The sequence below is a fragment of the Phacochoerus africanus genome, chromosome 8, assembly GCF_016906955.1.
Source record: "Phacochoerus africanus isolate WHEZ1 chromosome 8, ROS_Pafr_v1, whole genome shotgun sequence".
Classification (NCBI taxonomy): domain Eukaryota; kingdom Metazoa; phylum Chordata; class Mammalia; order Artiodactyla; family Suidae; genus Phacochoerus; species Phacochoerus africanus.
In genome coordinates, this window is record NC_062551.1 from 137327205 (window position 1) to 137346753 (window position 19549).

A 19549-nucleotide genomic window follows, 5' to 3' on the forward strand; every position below is an offset into this window, starting at 1 on the left:
TAGTGGCAATGAACTCAATTAGGATCCATGAGGATGTGGGTTGGATCCCTGGCCTTGCTCAGCAGGTTGGGGGTCCAGTGTTGCCCTGAGCTGTGGTGTAGCTTTCAGACGTGGCTCAGATCCTGTCTTGCTGTGGTTGTGGCATAGGCCAGAAGCTGTAGCTTTTATTTGACCCCTAGCCATGGAACTTCCATATGCCACAATCAGTAAAGGCCATATGTGCTGGCTGAGAAGCAGGAACATCATCCTGTAAGAAATGGCAAAGAATATGGCTCCTTATTCTTTGTTGAGACTTAGAGGAAAGGGAGCCCTTTCCTTTGATGAAATGACAGTCCCTCATTTGTAGACATAGCATCACAAACATGTTTGAAAAATATAGTCAACAAAAATTTAATTATTCACAATTCTCCACTCACAGTTATTGAATATTAAAGCAAGGCAATTTTGTCCCACACTTTTTCCATGCTTGTTGAAAAATTATCTGACACGCTTGCTTATAATAGTGCTAAATTCTAGGATACTTGTCTGTCCCCTTTAGTTCCCTCTTCACTCTCTAAATCACATTAGATTCTCTGAAGGAGAATACCGAAGGAATAAAATTAAATGCTTCAGGAGTTCCCATTGTGGCATTGTGGAAACAAATCTGACTAATATCCATGAGGATGCGGGTTCAATCCCTGGCTACTCAGTGGTGTGAGCATCCGGTGTTGCTGTGAGCTATGGTGTAGGCCAGCGGCTGCAGCTCTGATTCAACCCCTCGCCTGGGAACTTCCATATGGTGTGGGTGTTGTGTGGTCATGAAAGGAAAAAAAATTAAATGTTTCAGATTTTTGCTTTTTATTACTGATCGATAGTAGTTGTATTGTCATCTTCACTAATAAATAGGTTGCTTCTAGGAAAGAAAAGAGTCTTTCCAATCATGACTGGCTGCTTTATTTTGCCATTTTCATCCAACAGAGTCATGTATACTTGGCACCCATGTACTGAATTAATTACCTGGACTATTTTCCTAATCTTCAAGAATTATTTCTAGTGAGAAAAAATGCATTGTATGCAGGCAATACAAATGGTTAACCATCATAACAAATGTGTAACTGTCTATAATAAATATTTTTTTAGTGGTTCTATTGTCACAATAATTTTGGTGATCAGAGAGTCATAAGAACTTAAGCTTTTTCAATGATTAGCTAATCTTAATTTCTTTTCTTATTTTAAAGTGAGAAGTGTGAATTGCATTGAATTAGCTAAGCTGTGTGAGAATGAAGCATTGTAGCTCTTTTCACTTAGCTGGCTCCTCAGTCTATTTATTCCAGAGAGGCAATTAGAGCACATGAGCGCCTCAGAAAAAGTGATGCCCTGTATTGATTTCAGGAAATAAAAAATTTGCATGACAATACAATTCTGCCAGCACATGGAGCAGGCTGAAGTCATCACTTTCCAGCTGTCATTCTAATATAAAATCAGCTAAATCTTATCACTTGACTGTGGTTTTAGTGTATTTGCAACTGAAATGTAAGGCAGCCAGAATTTACAATAAAAAATTGTCAGCATTTCAGAAGATTTGACAATAGCATTTCATTTACATGCAATCCACTTTTTCACTTGGTGAGGTGCAAATCACACCAAAATTTGGAAGCCTGCCTATATGCTTTTAAACCAGTTTTGCCCATCTTTATGAAGAAAGTGACTAACTACAGGGTCAATGTAAGTTTCTAACCCCTTTCAATATAACTCCTCTCCCTATTCATCTATGGTATTTGTCTAAGATCCCCATTGAGAAATTTACTGCCAGGTAGCTCAACACATGTTTTGGGGTTAGACCGCTTCTTTCAAATGCCACCTCTACCTCTTGTTAGCTGAGTGAACTAGGGCAAATTCGCTTACCCTCTGTGACTCGACTTCCTCATCTATGAAATGGAAGGATAATAGTAGCAGACATATATCACAGAATTATTGGGAGCATTAAATGACATAATATACCAGTGCTATTGTTTTGCACAGATCAAGGGGGTACAATTCACATTGTGTTCTAAGTGGAATTAGACGTACTGTCATTAGCAAAATGACATATCTATGTGTGAAGCACTTATAGCAGTTCCTGGTACAAGTAAGCATTCACTAAATAATCATTTTTCTGTGGAGTTTATAGTCCTTCTTTCTAGAAATTCTTTAGGTTTTCTGGAATGTCATTTTCTGCTTCTCTTCCTGTAACTGTTATTTCTTACCCTTAATTGTGGTGTTTCCCAAAGCTCATACACATCTGATGACCCACTTTTCTCTTATTCAGAATCAAATTTTGTCTGTTATGTACAGCTAGAATTAAAGACTACACATGAACTAAGAGGTTAGGAATGAAATTCAGAAGGTGTTCTCTGTGGCCCAGTGGTTTAGTATCCATCATTGTCCCTGCGGTGGCTTGGGTTGCTGCTGAGACATGGATTTCATCCCTGGCCTGGTGCAGTGGTTGAGGATCCAGTGTTGCTAAAGCTATGGCATAGGCTGCAGCTCCAGCTCAGATTCTATCCTTGCCTGGGGAACTTCCACATACCACAGGTGCAGCCAAAAAGAAAATTCAGAATAAAATCAAGGAAACTATTAGTCTCTAAATCTGATTGTGCATCAGAATTATCTGATGGGACATTAAAAAATACACATTTCCAGGTCTACCCAGACTTAGAGCTGAAGTACTTAGCATGGAGGGGCTAAAAAGAAACTTATACTCCCTGCCCCCCAAAGTTTTTGAGATATTTTAGCTGTTCAGCCAGTTTAGCTATCAAAATCTAGAACCAGCAAGAGTATCAGCACTAGGAGTTCCTATTGTGATTCAGCGGTAATAAACCTGACTAGTATCCATGAGGACAAGAGTTCCGATCCCTGGTCTTGCTCAGTGGGTTAAGGATCTGGTGTTGCTGTGAGCTGTGCTGTAGGTCACAGATGCGGCTAGGATTTGGTGTTGCTGTGGCTGTGGTGCTGTCCAGCAGCTGCAGCTCTGATTTGACCCCTAGCCTGGAACTTCCGTATGCCACAAGGTGCGGCCCTAAAAAGGCAAAAAAAAAAAAAAAAAGGAGTATTACCACTAATGTTCCACATCAGAGTGGCAGATCCAAGTCAAAAAGCATAGGGGCTGGAGGGCTAGTGGAAAGTAGAGCCCAGTGCAGTGTCAGTCAGGACCTAGAGGGACTTACCCACTCATGACCCCACTGTGTCCCATGGCACCCTTTGCATGTCTCTATCATGGCTCTTAATACTAGTGTTGAAATTATAGTCTTGGAAGTTCCTTTGTAGTGTAATGAGTTAAGTATCTGATGTTGCCACTACACCACCTTGCATCACTGTGGCAAGCTCGATCCCTGGCCTGGGAACTTCCACATGCCATGGGTGTGGCCAAAAATAAAATAAAAGCTTTTAAAAAATAAATGAAAAATTAAAAATTTTAAAAAATTATAGTCTTAAGCTTATATTTCTTTTTCAACTGAGATTTGAGAAAGTTCATTTAGTCTCCAGAATTCATCCTTGAATCCTCACCACCTTTTTTTGGCAAGAATATAATACATGTTGTTAAAATGGATGGTTGAAACCTGAAGTCAAGTCAAGAGAGTAAATGTATTAGTGGGATTCTTTGGTTGTCTGTATCAGATATGATCTAGCAAAATGCAAGGAAAGGGACATTCGTCTAAGGAGGCAACAGACCTCATGAAACTCAACCCCTGGTCTCAGGGAGGGACTGGAACAGGAAGTGAAAAGTCCATCAGGATTTCCCTCTCCAATTCTCCTTGTATATCTGCTTGAGAAATGCTTTCCGCTTTCTCTACTCTCTGGCCCTCAAGCTTTGTATAGTGCAGTTGTGATCGCCAGCTGACTGACTCACTGTGCATTGTAATTCTGAATTTCTGGGATAGAGTGGCCAGGAATGACTGGCCCAGCTTGAGACTAATATCCGAACCAGGTGCAGTCACTGATTTCCAGAAAACAGGCACATGGGAGAAACTTGGTGGCCAGAGATCAATGCCTGTGGATTAAAGCGAAAGTCAGCTCCCAGAGAAGGGATAACTCAACATCCTGAAAACCATTTGTTGCTGTGAGGCAGTCAGACAAGTGGTCAGAAAAAGAGGAGCTGACAGTGTGTTAGAGAACTGAAGTATATAGAGATTGTCTCAAACTGGAAGCGTTTTACTCACTTCTTCCAGAGTAGGAACCCGTGCTGGCAATGCAGGGCATGACCAGCAAGATCTATTATGCTGCAACAAGATGGGCAGACCATGGCTCCCAGGTGCATCGTTTACCACCTGGCTGACAGTGGGCATGTTTCTTAGCCTCTCTATGCCTTGTTTTTTATATACATAAAGCGAGGCTACTAATAATTTCTAGTCTACCTACACAATAAGGTTATTTTTCAAAGTAAACAAAATGATGCATAAAGAACACTTACTACAGTACTTAGCATTTAATTCTAAAAATGTCACAATAATCATTGTCATTATAAAATAACATTGTCATTATAACAACAGGTCCTGATGTTTCTCCTTATGAAGTTTATCACTTTTCATATAACATTATGATTTCCAAGTATTTATCTCAAGATTTCAATTGTTTAACTCCAGTTGAGTGCTAGACTTTCAATTAGATGGCACTTCAAACTCAAAATGAGCCAAAATCTCATTCTCTTTTTCTTATAACAAGTTTACAGTTTCTTCCACCTACTAATGTTCCTGACTGTTTTAATAGCATCAGCCTTTCCTTAAATTGAGGCCAAAGACTGTAAGTGACTGAGAATAACAATTTCTAGGTCCATAGTCTCTTTATTTGGAGCCATCTTTGACATCTCCATTTTACACTCTAAATCTTACCATTCATCAAGTTTTGTTTTGTTTTGTTTTTCTTTTTAGGACCGCACATGCAGCATAAGGAGGTTCCCATGCTAGGGGTCCAATTGGAGCTACAGCTGCTGGCCTGCACCCCAGCGACAGCAACATCAGATCTGTGCCATGTCAGCGACCTACACCATAGCTCATGGCAATGCACAGCCTCATGATTCCTATTCGGATTTGTTTCCACTGCGCCACTATGGGAACTCCCGTCAAGTTCTTTTTTATGTAATTATATGGCTGATAATGAATATTCACTGGGGGCTTACTAAGTGCCAGTCACTGTTTTAAGTGCTTTTATGGGTATTCATTTAATCCTCATAACAACTTTATGGTAGATACTAGTATCATCTTCATTTATAAATACAGAAACTGAGATTCAGAGAACTGAAGGCATCTGTCTAGGGTTACTGCTAGTTAAGTGACAGAGAGCAGGCAGTCTGATTCCTGAGGCATTGCTCCTAATCCCTAAGCCACATAACTGCTCTGTGATGGACCTTAAATCTCTCTTTCCATTACTTCCACCCATTTGGGTTGTGGCTCACTTTTATTCACCTATGTTATTGCAAGAGACTTCTAGTTGGTCTCCTCAACTTTGTACTTTGTGATACAACTTATATTCTGCTGCCAGACTGTTCTTCCTTAATTAAGGACTGCTTCTACCATGTCACTCCTTTGTTCAAAATCCTTCTATTCCTCCTGATAACCTAGGATGTATAAAATAACTTCCATCACTGATATTTTAGGCATTTGGTAATCTGATCCCATACTATCTATTCAGCTTCATTTTTCTCCTCATCCTATCCCATTTTGTATGACTCCAGTCAGGCTGATCTTTTCACCATTCTGCAAACATGCTATTCATTTCTAACTTTGTGACTTCATACATTTCTAAATTTTACTTGTCCATCTCAAAATATTGTGGCCCCAGGAACCCTTCTTTCCAGTCTCTCCTGAATGTGACCTTTCCTTCCTTAGAACACTCCTAACACTTTCTTAGTACCTCTCATATGATAACCTATTTTTCCTTGTATGATAGTGACTTTTGTTCTTTTTTTTTTTTTAGGGCTGCACCTGTGGTATATGGTGGTTCTCAGGCTAGGGGTTGAATCGCAGCTGCAGCAACACCAGTTTGAGCTGCCTCTGTGACCTACACCACAGCTCAGGGCAACACTGGATCCTTAACCCACTGAGTCCTCATGCATACTAGTGGGGTTCATTACCACTGAGCCACAATGGGAACTCCCATCATGTTCTGTTCTTATCTCTCCCCTGCTCATCACTTTGTTAGCTTGTTGACGATGGAGACTGTTTCACTGAACCTCATATCCCCGGCAGTGTCTCTTTCAATGCAGAGCACACAACAGGTGATCAATAAATAGTTACTGAATTTAACAGAATTCTAGTTTCACCCACTCAGAATGTTTCTCTTTTCCCTTTTGTTCCAGTCTTTCACAAAAATCTCACTTCTTGAATGATACCCTCTTGACTGCTCTAGTCTTTGGTGAAACCTCTTTCTCAGAACTTTTGTAACACTTAAGGTCGATACCATACAATTTAGTACTTTATTGTTTAATGTGGTATATTCACTGTTCATGTAGTACAGTACAGGGCATGATATATAAAGATTCTTAAGACATATCTGTTGAATGAATCTATATGTTGGTCTTGCCTATCAATGTAATGTCTCCAAGACAGGGACTATGCCTCATTTATCTTCTGTGTCCTCTCCCAGCTCTCAGCATGTAATAAATGCTTAATGAATATTTGCTGACTGACTGACTCTTGGATTTCTGTTGCAAGTCTCTCCATATCTTCCTGGTGTTCTGCTCTCAGCCCGTGATTACACCAAAGAGACTTCTGATTCCTCAAAACTAATTTCCCCATTGAGTAGAGCCTGAGTCAGCTTGCTGACATACAGGCCTCTTTTTTCCAGTCCCTTTTAAAATTGTGTCTTTAACTCAGGACCAGGCCTTCTTCCTGGGCCAAATCCCTAGAGGAAGGGGCAGGAGTCTTTAGGTTGGGAGAGAAGAGTCAAAGGGTTTGGAATTGTAAAATACCAACCTTGGTAAGAAATGATTTTATAGAGCTTGTTACTGGGTTTAGAGTACATGTAGGGGGAAAAATCGTTCTTGTCTCCTTTGTACTGTTTCAAGACAAGGAAAATATGTTGCAGTCATGAGGCAACCATGAATGAGTGGGGCATATCTTCAGATGTCATGGAGTCTGCTAGTAGATCTTAAAAACAACCTGCAGCTAGAGATTCTCATACTAAGCGAAGTCAGAAAGAGAATGACAAATATGATACCACTTTTATGTGGAATCTAAAATATGACATAAATGAACCTATGAAACAGAAACAGACCCCTAGACAAGGAGTATAGACTTGTGGTTGCCAAGTGGGAGGGAGTTAGGGGAGGGATGCAGCGAGGGGTTGGGGTTAGCAGATGTAAGCTATTAGACATGGACGGGATAAAAAACTAGATCCAACTGTATAGCACAGAGAACTATATTCAATGTCCTATGATAACCATAGTGTGTGTGTATACATTGACTGACTGGCTCTTGGATTTCTGTTGCAAGTCTCTCCTTACCTTCCTGGTGTTCTGCTCTCAGCCTATGATTACACCGAAGAGACTTCAGTGTGTGTATGTATATATATACACAGATATATATATATCTGAACCAATTTGCTCTACAGCAGAAATGAACACAATATTATAAATCAACTAAACTTAAAAAATTGAAAATTATGTATAGTATAATAATGATTGATATACACCATATAGCTGATATGGCACAGTCCAGCCATGACTAGTATTACAGCTTCTGGAAGGAAAGCCTAATCTATTGAGAGTAACAGGAGAACTGGGATAAGAAGACACCTCCATTATACTATGCACCTCCCAATACTTAGCAGCACTTGGGAATGGCACATGGTAAAATGTTTTTTGCAGATTAGAAGGGCTTCAAGTTTTCTTCTCCTGAATGCAATCTATAATGCTGCTGCTCAGAACAGTGGGGTATATGTATGCAGTGCATCTGAGAGTATGGTCCTTAACAACTCTTCCCAGGCTTACTTCTAGTTGGATAGAATGAAAATGATTGACAACCACGTCCAAGATGTAAAACTGAATGTTTCACAGGACCAAAGAATGTGTTCAACACTGCATCGAGCATTAGACTAGCTAGGATATAAAATTTTCTTTTATTAACATTTTATATGTATTTATTTGTCATTTCATTGTCTCATATGCTTAGAAAATTCTTTATTTTAAATGCAGGTGAGCCAAGGATATGTGATTCGGATTTCAAAGGGCCTGTTGTCAACAGGTAAGCAATTATTTCCTCTGGAATATATTTAAACAAACACAGAAACCCTATTTTTTTTATCATTTTATGGAGAATGTGTTTACTGGGAAATGACTTTTTTTTAGCCTAAATGTTACCTTACGTATACAGGGTATGTATAGAGAATAAATCTTTCCATAAGTCATGAATATCCTCTTCTGTTCAGCAAATGAACTGCCTTAATTTATTAGACTGAAGAGTTAGTATTTCTCCAAAAGAGAAGTCAAAAAAATGCCTTACAAGATTGAACTACTTTGTGGAGAAGCACATTCCAGTAGTTTTATGCACCTGTTTACTCTGCGATTCACCACTGCAAATGCACAGTTGCCATGCCACTTTCTTCCACACAGCTTGTTTGTGCTTCTCAGTCTCCAAAACCAGAGAGCTTTTTGAGCGACAGCCATTAACCAACGTTATCATATATCATGTACACTTTAGGATATTTTAAAATGCTCTAGGGAAATATGTACTAAGGAAATATGCTCTAGGGAAATATGGTGCTTCTCCTGCAAGTTGTATGGCATTTTAAAATTATCCAATAATTCATAGGCTCTTTTATTATTATTTTGTATCCTCTATTCCCTGGTTTCCTGCTAATCAAAAAGGGGGTTTGCAGGGCAGAATGGCTAAACATAAGGAGAAAATCATGCTGTTGGTAGCTGTTACCTTTTTAAATTTATTTCTTTTCCTTAGCATTGACTTTGATTTCTGGCAGTTGCATGTCACAATAAACTGATCTGAAATAATGATCAGCACACTTATTTGTACTTGCCAGCCATCGGCATGTTTATTAGCATTATTGTTATGTCTCTATAGTATCACAGCTTTATATAAATATGTATCTAGGTTATTCTAATTCTGCAAGAAGCCAAGTCGTTTCTTTTGGGTTACTCATTCAAAGGTGTACCTATGACTTCTTGAGAATAAGTCTGAAATCTCTTTCATTCTCTCCATGGTAACACCATGAATACATTTTTTGTTGTCCAGTATACAAATAGCTTCTTTCAATCAGAGGTTACTTTTATTGTACTTGCATTCATTTTATAATAACTAATTTATGAGAATTGAGTCTAGCTTATTGGCCTCAAGGGACCTCTAAACATAATCCAGATTCAACACTGGTAACAATAGCAATAATAATAAGTATGCTGCCACATTTGGACAGATGAAATACAGATTCCAACTGTGCCTTTTGTAGCCATAAAGAAAAAAAGTAGAGGTAGGCCTGGCTGGCTGTAGGTGTGGGGAAGGAGGTGAAATTTCTTTGTCTTTAGTTATTTGGAATTTAATGATGGAACCAGGTAGTCCAGGTAAAATCTAAACACCTGTGATAATCGCTATAACAAAAGTCATTTACTTTTACTAAGGGCCTTTTGTGTTGCTCTAGGCACCCCACCCCCATCCCACCCTGCAGTTCTTCAATCCAAGAACAGAGAGAAGTATTGTAAAACCACAGGGGCTTCCCTACCGGAAGACACATTTGGCCCATTGGTAACTTCCTTTAGGAGTCTCTAATGCCTTTCCTGGGAAAATAGTTGGGATGTTTAAGGATCAAGTGAGAAACCCCAACTTTTCCACATTACCTCTTGCAGCCAGGCCTGCTTTAATAACACTTCTGTTTACATAATGTCAGTTTCCTTTTGAGGTCCAAAGTCTCATCAGATATTCAGGCAGACCCTCATACTCTCTGCTTGAACCCCTCAGTTCACAGAGACATCATTTTGTACCTAGTGATCATCCAGTTGTAGTTGAGAGGAGGTAAAGGAATGAAGGTAATGCCGCAGGAGAGATTAAATCAGTTTCTCATTTGTTCCCATCTACTAAGATAAGAATTGGGCATATGGAAGCTATTGCTCCATAATGTTGATGAAAAAACAAACCAAACAACAAACAAACAAAAAAAGCCCCTTTTGGAAAAGTAGTTACCAAGTGCCTATGCTTTGTCCCCTATATTCAACAGAATTTTTAAAAAGGTTGGCTATAGGATGAAGTTGTCAGACGTATAAAGGTTTAAGGGGGGTTCAGCACTGTTCTTGGGAACACATTACGGGGCAAAAATTAATGTACATAGAATACTAAGAAATCTCTTTTATAAGATGCTACATGAGAAATTACTCCTATAATTGTAGAGCTAAGAAAAAAAAATTTCATTTAATGGATACTTCTGTTAGAAAAGAACTGTAATCCACTATTTTTCCTTTTGTCCTGACTTGTAGAAGGTCCACTGATAAATTTAATTTCAGTGCCAGCAACCACATTAGGCTTTAAGTCAAGAATTTCTTCTCAGGACTTGAATTTCTATTTATAATAATGCTATTCCACACAGGTGTTTTAAGTTGTTTCATTTAAGATTCATTCTGGAAATGAGGCAGCATTTAGGTGGATAGGTAAATAGAAATGAAAACTTTGGTTGTTGCACATTTTTCCTTCTTTATACACAAAGTAGGTGAAGGACATATGACTCATACTCATAATCAAATTTGTAGGTTTCACAATGTTGAAAATAAATATTATTATAGAAGGTGGAAAATCCATCTGGAATGTAATAAAAATGAATTTATTTTTACCTGAAGCTTAGGGGAGAGATTAAATTCACTATCATGAAGGGATTCCAGGAAGAGATGTTTATTAGGGATATTGTAGAGGGGATTCATTCAAATGAATGAAGGAATTGGACTAAATAACCTCCGAGTCCTTCCATCTTGAAATTCTATTACTCTGTGATTCAACAGCTTTAATTGTTATAATTAATATACAATATTGGAGTTCCCGTCGTGGCACAGTGGTTGACGAATCCGACTAGGAACCATGAGGTTGCGGGTTCGATTCCTGGCCTTGCTCAGTGGGTTAAGGATCCACCATTGACATGAGCCATGGTATAGGTTGCAGATGCAGCTTGGATCCCGTGTTGCTGTGGCTCTGTCATAGGCCAGTGGTTACAGCTCCCATTGGACCCCTAGCCTGGGAACCTCCATATGCCGCAGGAGTGGCCCTAGAAAAGGCAAAAAGACAAAAAAAATATATATATATACATATATACACACACACAATATTTTGTTAGTTCAGGGGTACAACATGGTGATTTGATATTTTATACATTATTAAATGATCACAATAAGTCTAGTTACCATCCATCACCAAAGTTGTTAAAATGTTATTAACCATATTCTCTATGTATGTATTATATCCTGTGACTTATTCATAGCTAGAAGCTTATACCTCATAATTCCCTTCTGCTATTGAATTCATTCTCCTATGCCCCTCTACTCTGGCAACTACCAGTTTGTTCTGTGTATTTATGAGTCTCTCTGTTTTGTTTGTTCCTTTGTTTTGTTTTTTTAGATTCCACATGTAAGTGAAATCACATGCTATTTGTTTTTCTCTGTCTGACTTATTCACTTAGAATATACCCTCTAGGTCCGCCCATATTGCTACAAATGTCAAGATTTTATTCTTTTTTATGGCTAAGTAATATTCAATTGTGTGTGTGTTCTTTATCCATTCATATAGTGATAGACACTTAGATTGCTTCTGTATCTTGGCTATTGTAGATAGTGCTGTAATGAACATACGGCTACATATCTTTTTGAATTAGTGTTTTCATTTTACTTGGATATGTACCTTGAAGTTATATTTCTGAATCATATGGTAGTTTTATTTTAAAAGAACTTCATGCTTTTTTCCATAGTGGTTGGACTAATTTATCAGCAACAATTCGCCAGGATTCCTTTTTCTCCACATTCTTTTCAACACTGTTTCTTATTTTTTTGATAACAGCCATTCTGACAGGTGTGAGGTGTGGTATCTTATTATGGATTTGACTTACATTTCTCTGATGATTAGTGATGGTGAGCATCTTTTCACATGCTTGTTGGTTATCTGTATTCTTTGGGAAAATGTCTATTTAGGGCTTCTGCCCATTTTAAAAATCAGGGTTTTTTTTATATTGAATCTTATGAACTGTTTATATATTTTTGATATCAAAAAAATCCCTGGAGTTCCCATCGTGGTGCAGTGGTTAACGAATCCGACTAGGAACCATGAGGTTGCGGGTTCAATCCCTGCCCTTGCTCAGTGTGTTGACGATCTGGCGTTGCCGTGAGCTGTGGTGTAGGTTGCAGACGCGGCTCGGATCCTGCATTGCTGTGGCTCTGGCTTAAGCCAGTGGCTACAGCTCCGATTGGACCCCTGCCTGGGAACCTCCATATGCCACGGGAGCGGCCCAAGAAATAGCAAAAAGACCAAAAAAAAAAAATCCCTTATTGGACATAATGTTTACAAATATCTTCTTCCATTTAGTATGTTGCCTATTCATTTTGTCAGTGGTTTCCTCCATTGTGCAAAAGCTTTTTAATTTGATATAGTTCCATTTGTTGATTTTTGCTTTTATTACCCTTGTCTGAGGAGACATATCCAAAAAAGTATTGTTAAGACCAATGTCAAAGACGTTACTACCTATGTTTTCCTCTTTCATTTTTTATCCATTTTAAGTTTATTTTTATATATATAGTGTAAGCAGTTGATCCAACTTGATTCTCTTTTGTGTCTCTTCACCATTTATTGAAGAGACTTTTTCTCTCCATTGTATATTCCTGTGTCCCTTATTGTAGATTAATTGACCATATAAGGGTGGGTCTATTTCTGGGATCTCTATTCTGTTCCATTGATCCATGTGTCTGTTTTTGTGCCAGTATGACACTGTTTTAATGACTATAGCTTTTCAGTATAGTTTGGAATCAGGGAACATGATACTTCCAGCTTGGTTCTTTCTCAAAATTGCTTTGACTATTCATGGTATTTTGTGGTCCTGTGCAAATTTTAGAATTATTTTTTCTATTTCTGTGAAAATGCCATGAGTACTTGGAAAGGAATTACAGTGAATCCAGTTAATATGGACATTTTAACAATATTAATTCTTACACTCCATGAGCACAGAGTATTTTTCTATTTATTTGTGTCTTCTTCAATTTCTTTTATCAATATTTCACAGTTTTCAGAGTACAGATCTTTTACTTCCTTTGTTAAATTTATTCCTAGGTATTTTATTTGTTTATGCAATAGTAACTAAGATTGTTTTCTTCATTTCTAATAGTTCATTAGTATAACTATTGGAACTAGTATAGAAATGCAACAGATTTCTACATATTAATTTTATATCTTGCAACTTTACTGAATGCTTTTATTAGTTTTGAGAGTGTTTTGGTAGAGTCTTTAGGGAATTCTGTATATAGTCATGTTGTCTGAAAAAAGTAACAGTATTACTTCTTCCCTTCCAATATGAATACATTTTATTCCTTTTTCTAGTCTGGCTGCCATAATTAGAACTTCCAAAACCATGTTGAATCAAATTGGTGAGAGTGGACATCCTTGTGTTGTTCTTGATCTTAGAAGAAAATCATTCAACATTGAGTGTAATGTTGGATGTGGATTTGTCATGTATGGCCTTTATTTTGTTGAGGTATGTTCCATCCATATCCACTTCATTGAAAGTGTCTGTCATAAAAGGATATTGAATTTTGTCAAATGCTTTTTTCTTCATCTATTGAGATGATCATACGATTTTTACCCTTTCTTTTGTTACTGTCATATATCACATGGATTGATTTGCATCTATTGAACCATCCTTGAATCTCTAGAATAAATTCTGCTTGATAATGATGTATGACCCTTTTAATATATTGTTGTATTGTTAAAAATTTTTAAGGATTTCTGCAGGTATGTTCATCAGGGATATTGGCATGTAATTTTTGTTTTTTAGTGTCTTTGTCTGGTTTTGGTATCAGGGTAAATGCTGGCCTTCTAGAATGAGTTTAGAAGTATTGCTTCCTCTTCAATTTTCTGGAATAGTTTGAAAAGAGTAGATGTTAAATCTTCTTCAAATGTTTCAGAGAATTCCTCTGCGAAGCCATCTTGTCCTGGGACTTGTTTGTTGGGAAGTATTTTCTTTTTTCTTTGTCTTTTTAGAGCATACCCTTGGCATATGGAGGCTCCCAGGCTAGGGGTCAAATCAGGACTGTAGCTGCTGGTGTATGCCATGGCCACAGCAATGCAGTATCTGAGACACATCTGTGACCTATACCATAGCTCATGGCAATGACAGATGCTCAACCCACTGAGCAAGGCCAGGAATCAAACCTGTGTCCTCATAGATGCTAGTCAGATTCATTTTCCACAGCCACGACGGGAACTCCCAAGTATTTTCTTTTTAATACTAACTCAGTATTATTACTAGTGGTTGGTCTGTTCATATTTTCTATTTCCTCCAGGAAATAGAGTCCTGGAAGTCTTGGAAAATTGTTTGTCAAATTTGTTGGCGTGTAACTGTTTATAATGCTTCCCGATTGCTTTTCTGACTGGATGATTTATTCTTTGATGTAATTATGGTATTTAACTCCCCTATTATTTTTGCATTGCTATTTACGTCTATTAATTGTTGTTTTACTTTTTGAAGTGCTACTTTGTTGGGTGAGTAAATACCACAAAATGTTATATTCTCTTGTTGTATTGACCCCTTTATTGTTATGTAATGCCCTTCTTTGTCTGTATTGACCCCTTTATTGTTATGTAATGCCCTTCTTTGTCTGTAGTTGTATTTTTAAAGTCTATTTTGTCTGATATGAGTTTTACTGCCACAGCTTTCTTTTTGTTTCCATTTGCATGGAGTATCTTTTTACATCCTTTAACTTGCACTCTGTATGTTTAGAGCTGAGGTCCCCTGTAGAAGCATATTAGATGGATCTTTTTTTTTATGTATTAAGCTATCCAATGTCTTTTGGGGAATTTAATCCACTTGCATTTAAAGTAATTATTGATAAGTCTGTGTTTTCCCACCTTGTTCATTGATATCTGGTTGTTTCTATAGCTCTTCTGTGTTCTTGTCTTCTCTTGGTTACTTCCTTTGTGTTTAGATAGGTTTCTTCAATGTCATATTAGAATGCCTTTCTCTTTATTTTTTGTGTATCTGTTGTAAGTTTTTGGTTAGATCATGTTGTAAGGTTTTGGTTTAGCACCCTTTGTTAAGCCAATAATCTTAAATTTGAAGACATCTAAAAGCACCACATTCTTACCCCTCCCTCACATTTTATGTTTTTGACATATTTCACATCTTTTTTATTTTATGTATCTTTTAACTTATCATTGTGGTTATAATTGATTATACTACTTTAATCTTTTAAATTCCAGACTAGCTTTTTAAGTAGCTGATCTAATACCTTTACTTTATATTTGCCTTTAACAGCGAGATATTTTTCTTTTACATATTTAAAATTTTCTGATTGTGACCTTTTCTTTTCCTTTTAAAAAGAGATCCTTTAACATATCTTGTGAGGCAAGTTTAGTGGTGATTAAACTCTTTGTCTGGGAAACTCTTTATTTCTTTTTTAATTTTGAATGTCATATAGCGTATAGAGTATTCAGGGTTGAAATTTTTTTCCTTTCAGCAATTTAAATATATCATGCCACTCTCTCTGGCCTGTAAAGTTTCTGCAGAAAAATCAGGTGATATACTTAAGGGTTTTCCTTGTATGGGATTAGTTGTTTTTCTCTTGTTGTCTCTGAAATTCTGTTTATGTTTAATTTTGCCATTTTAATTATAATATACCTTGGTGTGTATTATTTTGGATTCATCTTCTTTGGAACTCTGTAGGCTTCCTGAACATGGATGTCTTTTTCCTTCCTCAGGATAGGGACATTTTCAGCCATTATGTTTTCAAGAGAGATTTCTATCCCTTTCTCACTCTCTTATTTTTCTAGAATGCCCATACTGCAAATGTTAGTATTCTTGATTTTTTTCCTAGAATCCATTAAACTCTCTTCATTTAAAAAAATTTCTTTCTTCTGTTTGCTGTTCTTATTGGGTGATTTCCATTATTCTCTCTTCCTGATTGCTGCTCTACTCCTTTATATCATCTAATCTGCTATTGAATGCCTTTTTAAGTTATTGTATTCTTAAGCCCTGATTGATTCTGTCTTATATTTTCTAAGTCTTTGTTGAAGGTCTCACTGCATTTCTCCATTCTTCACCCATGTATGGTGAGTATCCTATTTCTTTGAACACTATATCAGGTAAATTGCTTATCTCTGTTTCATAAGGGTTTTCCCTGGGGTTTTATTTTATTCCTTCATTTGGAACATATTTCTCTCTTTCCTTACTTTGACTCCTGGTGTTTGTTTTTATAAATTAGGCAAACAGCTACTTCTTCTAGTCTTGAAGGAGTGGCTTTGTGTGTTTCCAAACACAAACTTTGAAGTGTTTCCTGTATAGACTGTTTGTACCTGGTAGCTGTGGTAGGCTTGGAGCTGGAGCAGGTGTGGGTTGGGAGAAGTCTCAGAGTACACTGCACCAAGGCTGCCTTAGTGGGTTGGTGAGAGTTAGAGTGGACATGGGTTGGGGAAGTCCTGAAGCCATCTTGGTCAGGCAGCTAGAACAGAAGAAGGCTCTGGCTAGGGACAGTCCCTGGGGGCAGTTCCTTGGTGTGCCACATTGAGATTGCTGTGGCAGGATTGCTGAAACTGGAGTGGATGTGGACCAAGGGGAGTTTGTGTGATGATTCACATAATGGCATTGCTGTTGCCTCTTACCTCAGAGAGAGTTCCAGTGGTTTTCCACCAGTTTGGCAGAAGCTCTAAAGTTAGTAAATGGATTTCTTTTCAATATAATCTAGGTGCCCATTAAGCTAGTGGGGTTGTTGTTGTTGTTTTGCCCTATCTCAGGGAAGGTGAATCTTCACTTGGGTCCCTCCCGTCCCTGCTGCAGGTCATGGGATCAGAAGTGAAGTTTCTGCAGATATCCTTTCTCTTTCTTACCACTTCTACGTGGTCCTTCTATTTGTAGAGCTGTTCAGTCAGTCCTCAGGTCTTATTCAGGAGGAATTGCTCTGTGTGTAAGTGCAGATTCAGTGTGTTTATGGGGGGAGGTGAATTCAGGGTCTCTTTACCTCACATCTGGGACCTCTTTTAGTGTCTGTGATTTAACTATTAATGCCAAAGCAGAGATGGATGACTGCAGCCTCTGGCCTAAGTGATAAACACATATATCTCTATGCTGATGCTTGCCACAAGCTCTTGTAATTTCTAAAGTGCCGTTGTAAGTAGACCCTTCAAATTATTGTGATAACACAATGCTATCTCCTAAATTTATGCACTTCTCATGAACTTTTTCTTTTTTAAATAATAGGTATGTTTCTTGTCACTGTAGAGGGAACTTAAATATCTACAGGTGGGGCCCACCATCATGGAAAAACATGAGGAAAGTTTTATTGAAAAAAGTGCAATAGAAGTCAATAAAAATGTAGATTCCCATTCCATAAAAAAGGTACACAAAATTAAATACAAATGTAGATTCCTATGCTGTAAAAATGTCTTAAAGAGGTTTTAAACCATTTTGATTTGTAAAATAGTTTGAAATAAAAAAACCTATATCCATAGCACTCTTTTGAAAGCTTTTAAATATTCTCAAAATTTGGAAGGAAACAAAAATAATTCCCCTGAATAGCTAATTCTTCAGAATGCAAGTGTGAGTTAAAGATGTGCTCTAAACCTGGCATTTATTTGCTTAATTATGAATGTAGCAAATGACCTAATGTAATCAATTGTTTATCAATGTGACTATTTTCCACAGGAAGATATAGCCTAGCACATGTCTTTAAAATTCATAGCTTATTCCTTGTATTCCCCAGTATGTGAGCTTTTTTTTGGTTTTTGTTTATTTGTTTTTACTTTTTTTGTGCTTTAAGTCACCACCTACAAAGTATTCCTAATAGTGATGAAAATAATCAACATAAAAATAATGTTACATGTTACAAGCACCTTTCAATCAAAGGATTTAAAGAAAAGTATTCATTAACTCTGCGCTTTTTATGTGTCAGGCACTGGGCTAGGTGCTAGAAATACAAAGATGAACTGAGCAAAATTCCTATTCAACACAGCTTGCAGTCTAGTAGGAAGGGCAGATAATGAAAGGATTAATGTGGTAAGTGCAATAATAGAATTATTAACATGTGCTTTGGAAGCAAAGAAGAATGTTTCTACTGATACTAGGAGAAGGAAAAGAGGAGTCTAAAAAACCTCAGTAGAGGAGACCCTTGAGCTGGTTCTTGAAGACACTCCAAGAAAAGTCAGCAGCACACATCAAAGTAGAGAAGCCTGAGAAAATCTGTCCTGGAAAAGGTTTGGATACACCCAGTGTGTGCCTGTGTGAGTGGTGGGAGGCATGAAGATCAGCCTGTGGTGGGGAGAAATGATGCTGAAGAGGTAACAACAAGCAAAATCATCACTGTCTGGAGTTTCCTTGTGGTGCAGTGGGTTAGGATCAAGTGTTGTCACTGCAGCAGCTTGGGTCACTGTGGGGTTTGATCCCTGGCCCAGGATCATCCATATGCTGTGAGTTTGTATGGCCAAAAAATCGTCAAAGGCTTATTCAGCATACCAGTGTGTTTAGTATTTTATTCTATAGACTCAGAGGAGACAATGAAGAATTTCAAGTAAGAAATTGATGGATCAAATTTGCATTTTAGAAGGCAAGCACTTAGAGAACACTACTCTACACAAGATCTATGGCAAGCAGTGGGGACACAGACCTCCTAGAAATGATCCCAAGCTTCAGAATTTGTCCCTGTCCTGTTGCATATGTTTGTATTAGAAAAGAGGGGTAGAGGTTAGTGCTGCAGTCAAATCAAAGATTGCAGTGAGGTAAACGCTTTGTAGAGGTGCAGGTTGCAATGGAAGCCCTGAGGAGAGAGTGAATCATGTGGCAGGGAGATAGTACTGCTCGCCTGGTATGGTCATTCTTGAAGCGAATTGAAGGACGTGTAAATTTTGCTTCATGTAGGAAAGGGCAAGAAGCAATCCAATGAGAGCCAGATACATGAAGGAAGAGACGCCGCCTGACTCATGTTAGAGTGTTGCAAGTACTTGGAATAGTAGGAGGGAGAGTATGGTTGGGAAATAAAGTTACTTAGATAGTAAGAGCCCAGATGGTGAAAACATTGTATATCTTCAGGAAGGGAGTTGGAACTTTATTCTAAAATGCATGAAATGAATGGTAAGCCTGTGATTGCTCTTTATCAGGGGAATGCATGGTTCAATTTGCTTCAGTTGTCTCTAGTTGCCATTTCTCCTTTCTCCCTTCATCACATTCTCTCCAGCAGAGATTTATTCCCCACTCTCCTCAAACTGATTTTGAAAAGGTCAGTAACAATGATTTCCAAGTTGCTAAGTGTAGTGGGTCTCATGTTTTAACTTCATAGCAGCATTTGATAACGGTGACCACTCTCTCCTTTTGGAAATACTCTTTTCTCTTAGCTTCCTTGACAGCATACCCACATGATGCTTCT

General features: G+C 37.8%; 1 protein-coding gene across 3 annotated transcripts in view; it reads left to right on the plus strand.

Annotated features, from left to right (window-relative positions):
- Positions 1–19549, plus strand: part of SLC44A5 (solute carrier family 44 member 5) — a 414665-nt gene that overhangs the window by 239052 nt on the left and 156064 nt on the right. For all 3 annotated transcript variants that reach the window (XM_047788626.1, XM_047788628.1, XM_047788627.1), the window contains exon 3: positions 8150–8198. In XM_047788626.1, the coding sequence (XP_047644582.1) occupies positions 8150–8198 (49 nt within the window). The remainder of the gene's footprint in view (positions 1–8149; positions 8199–19549) is intronic.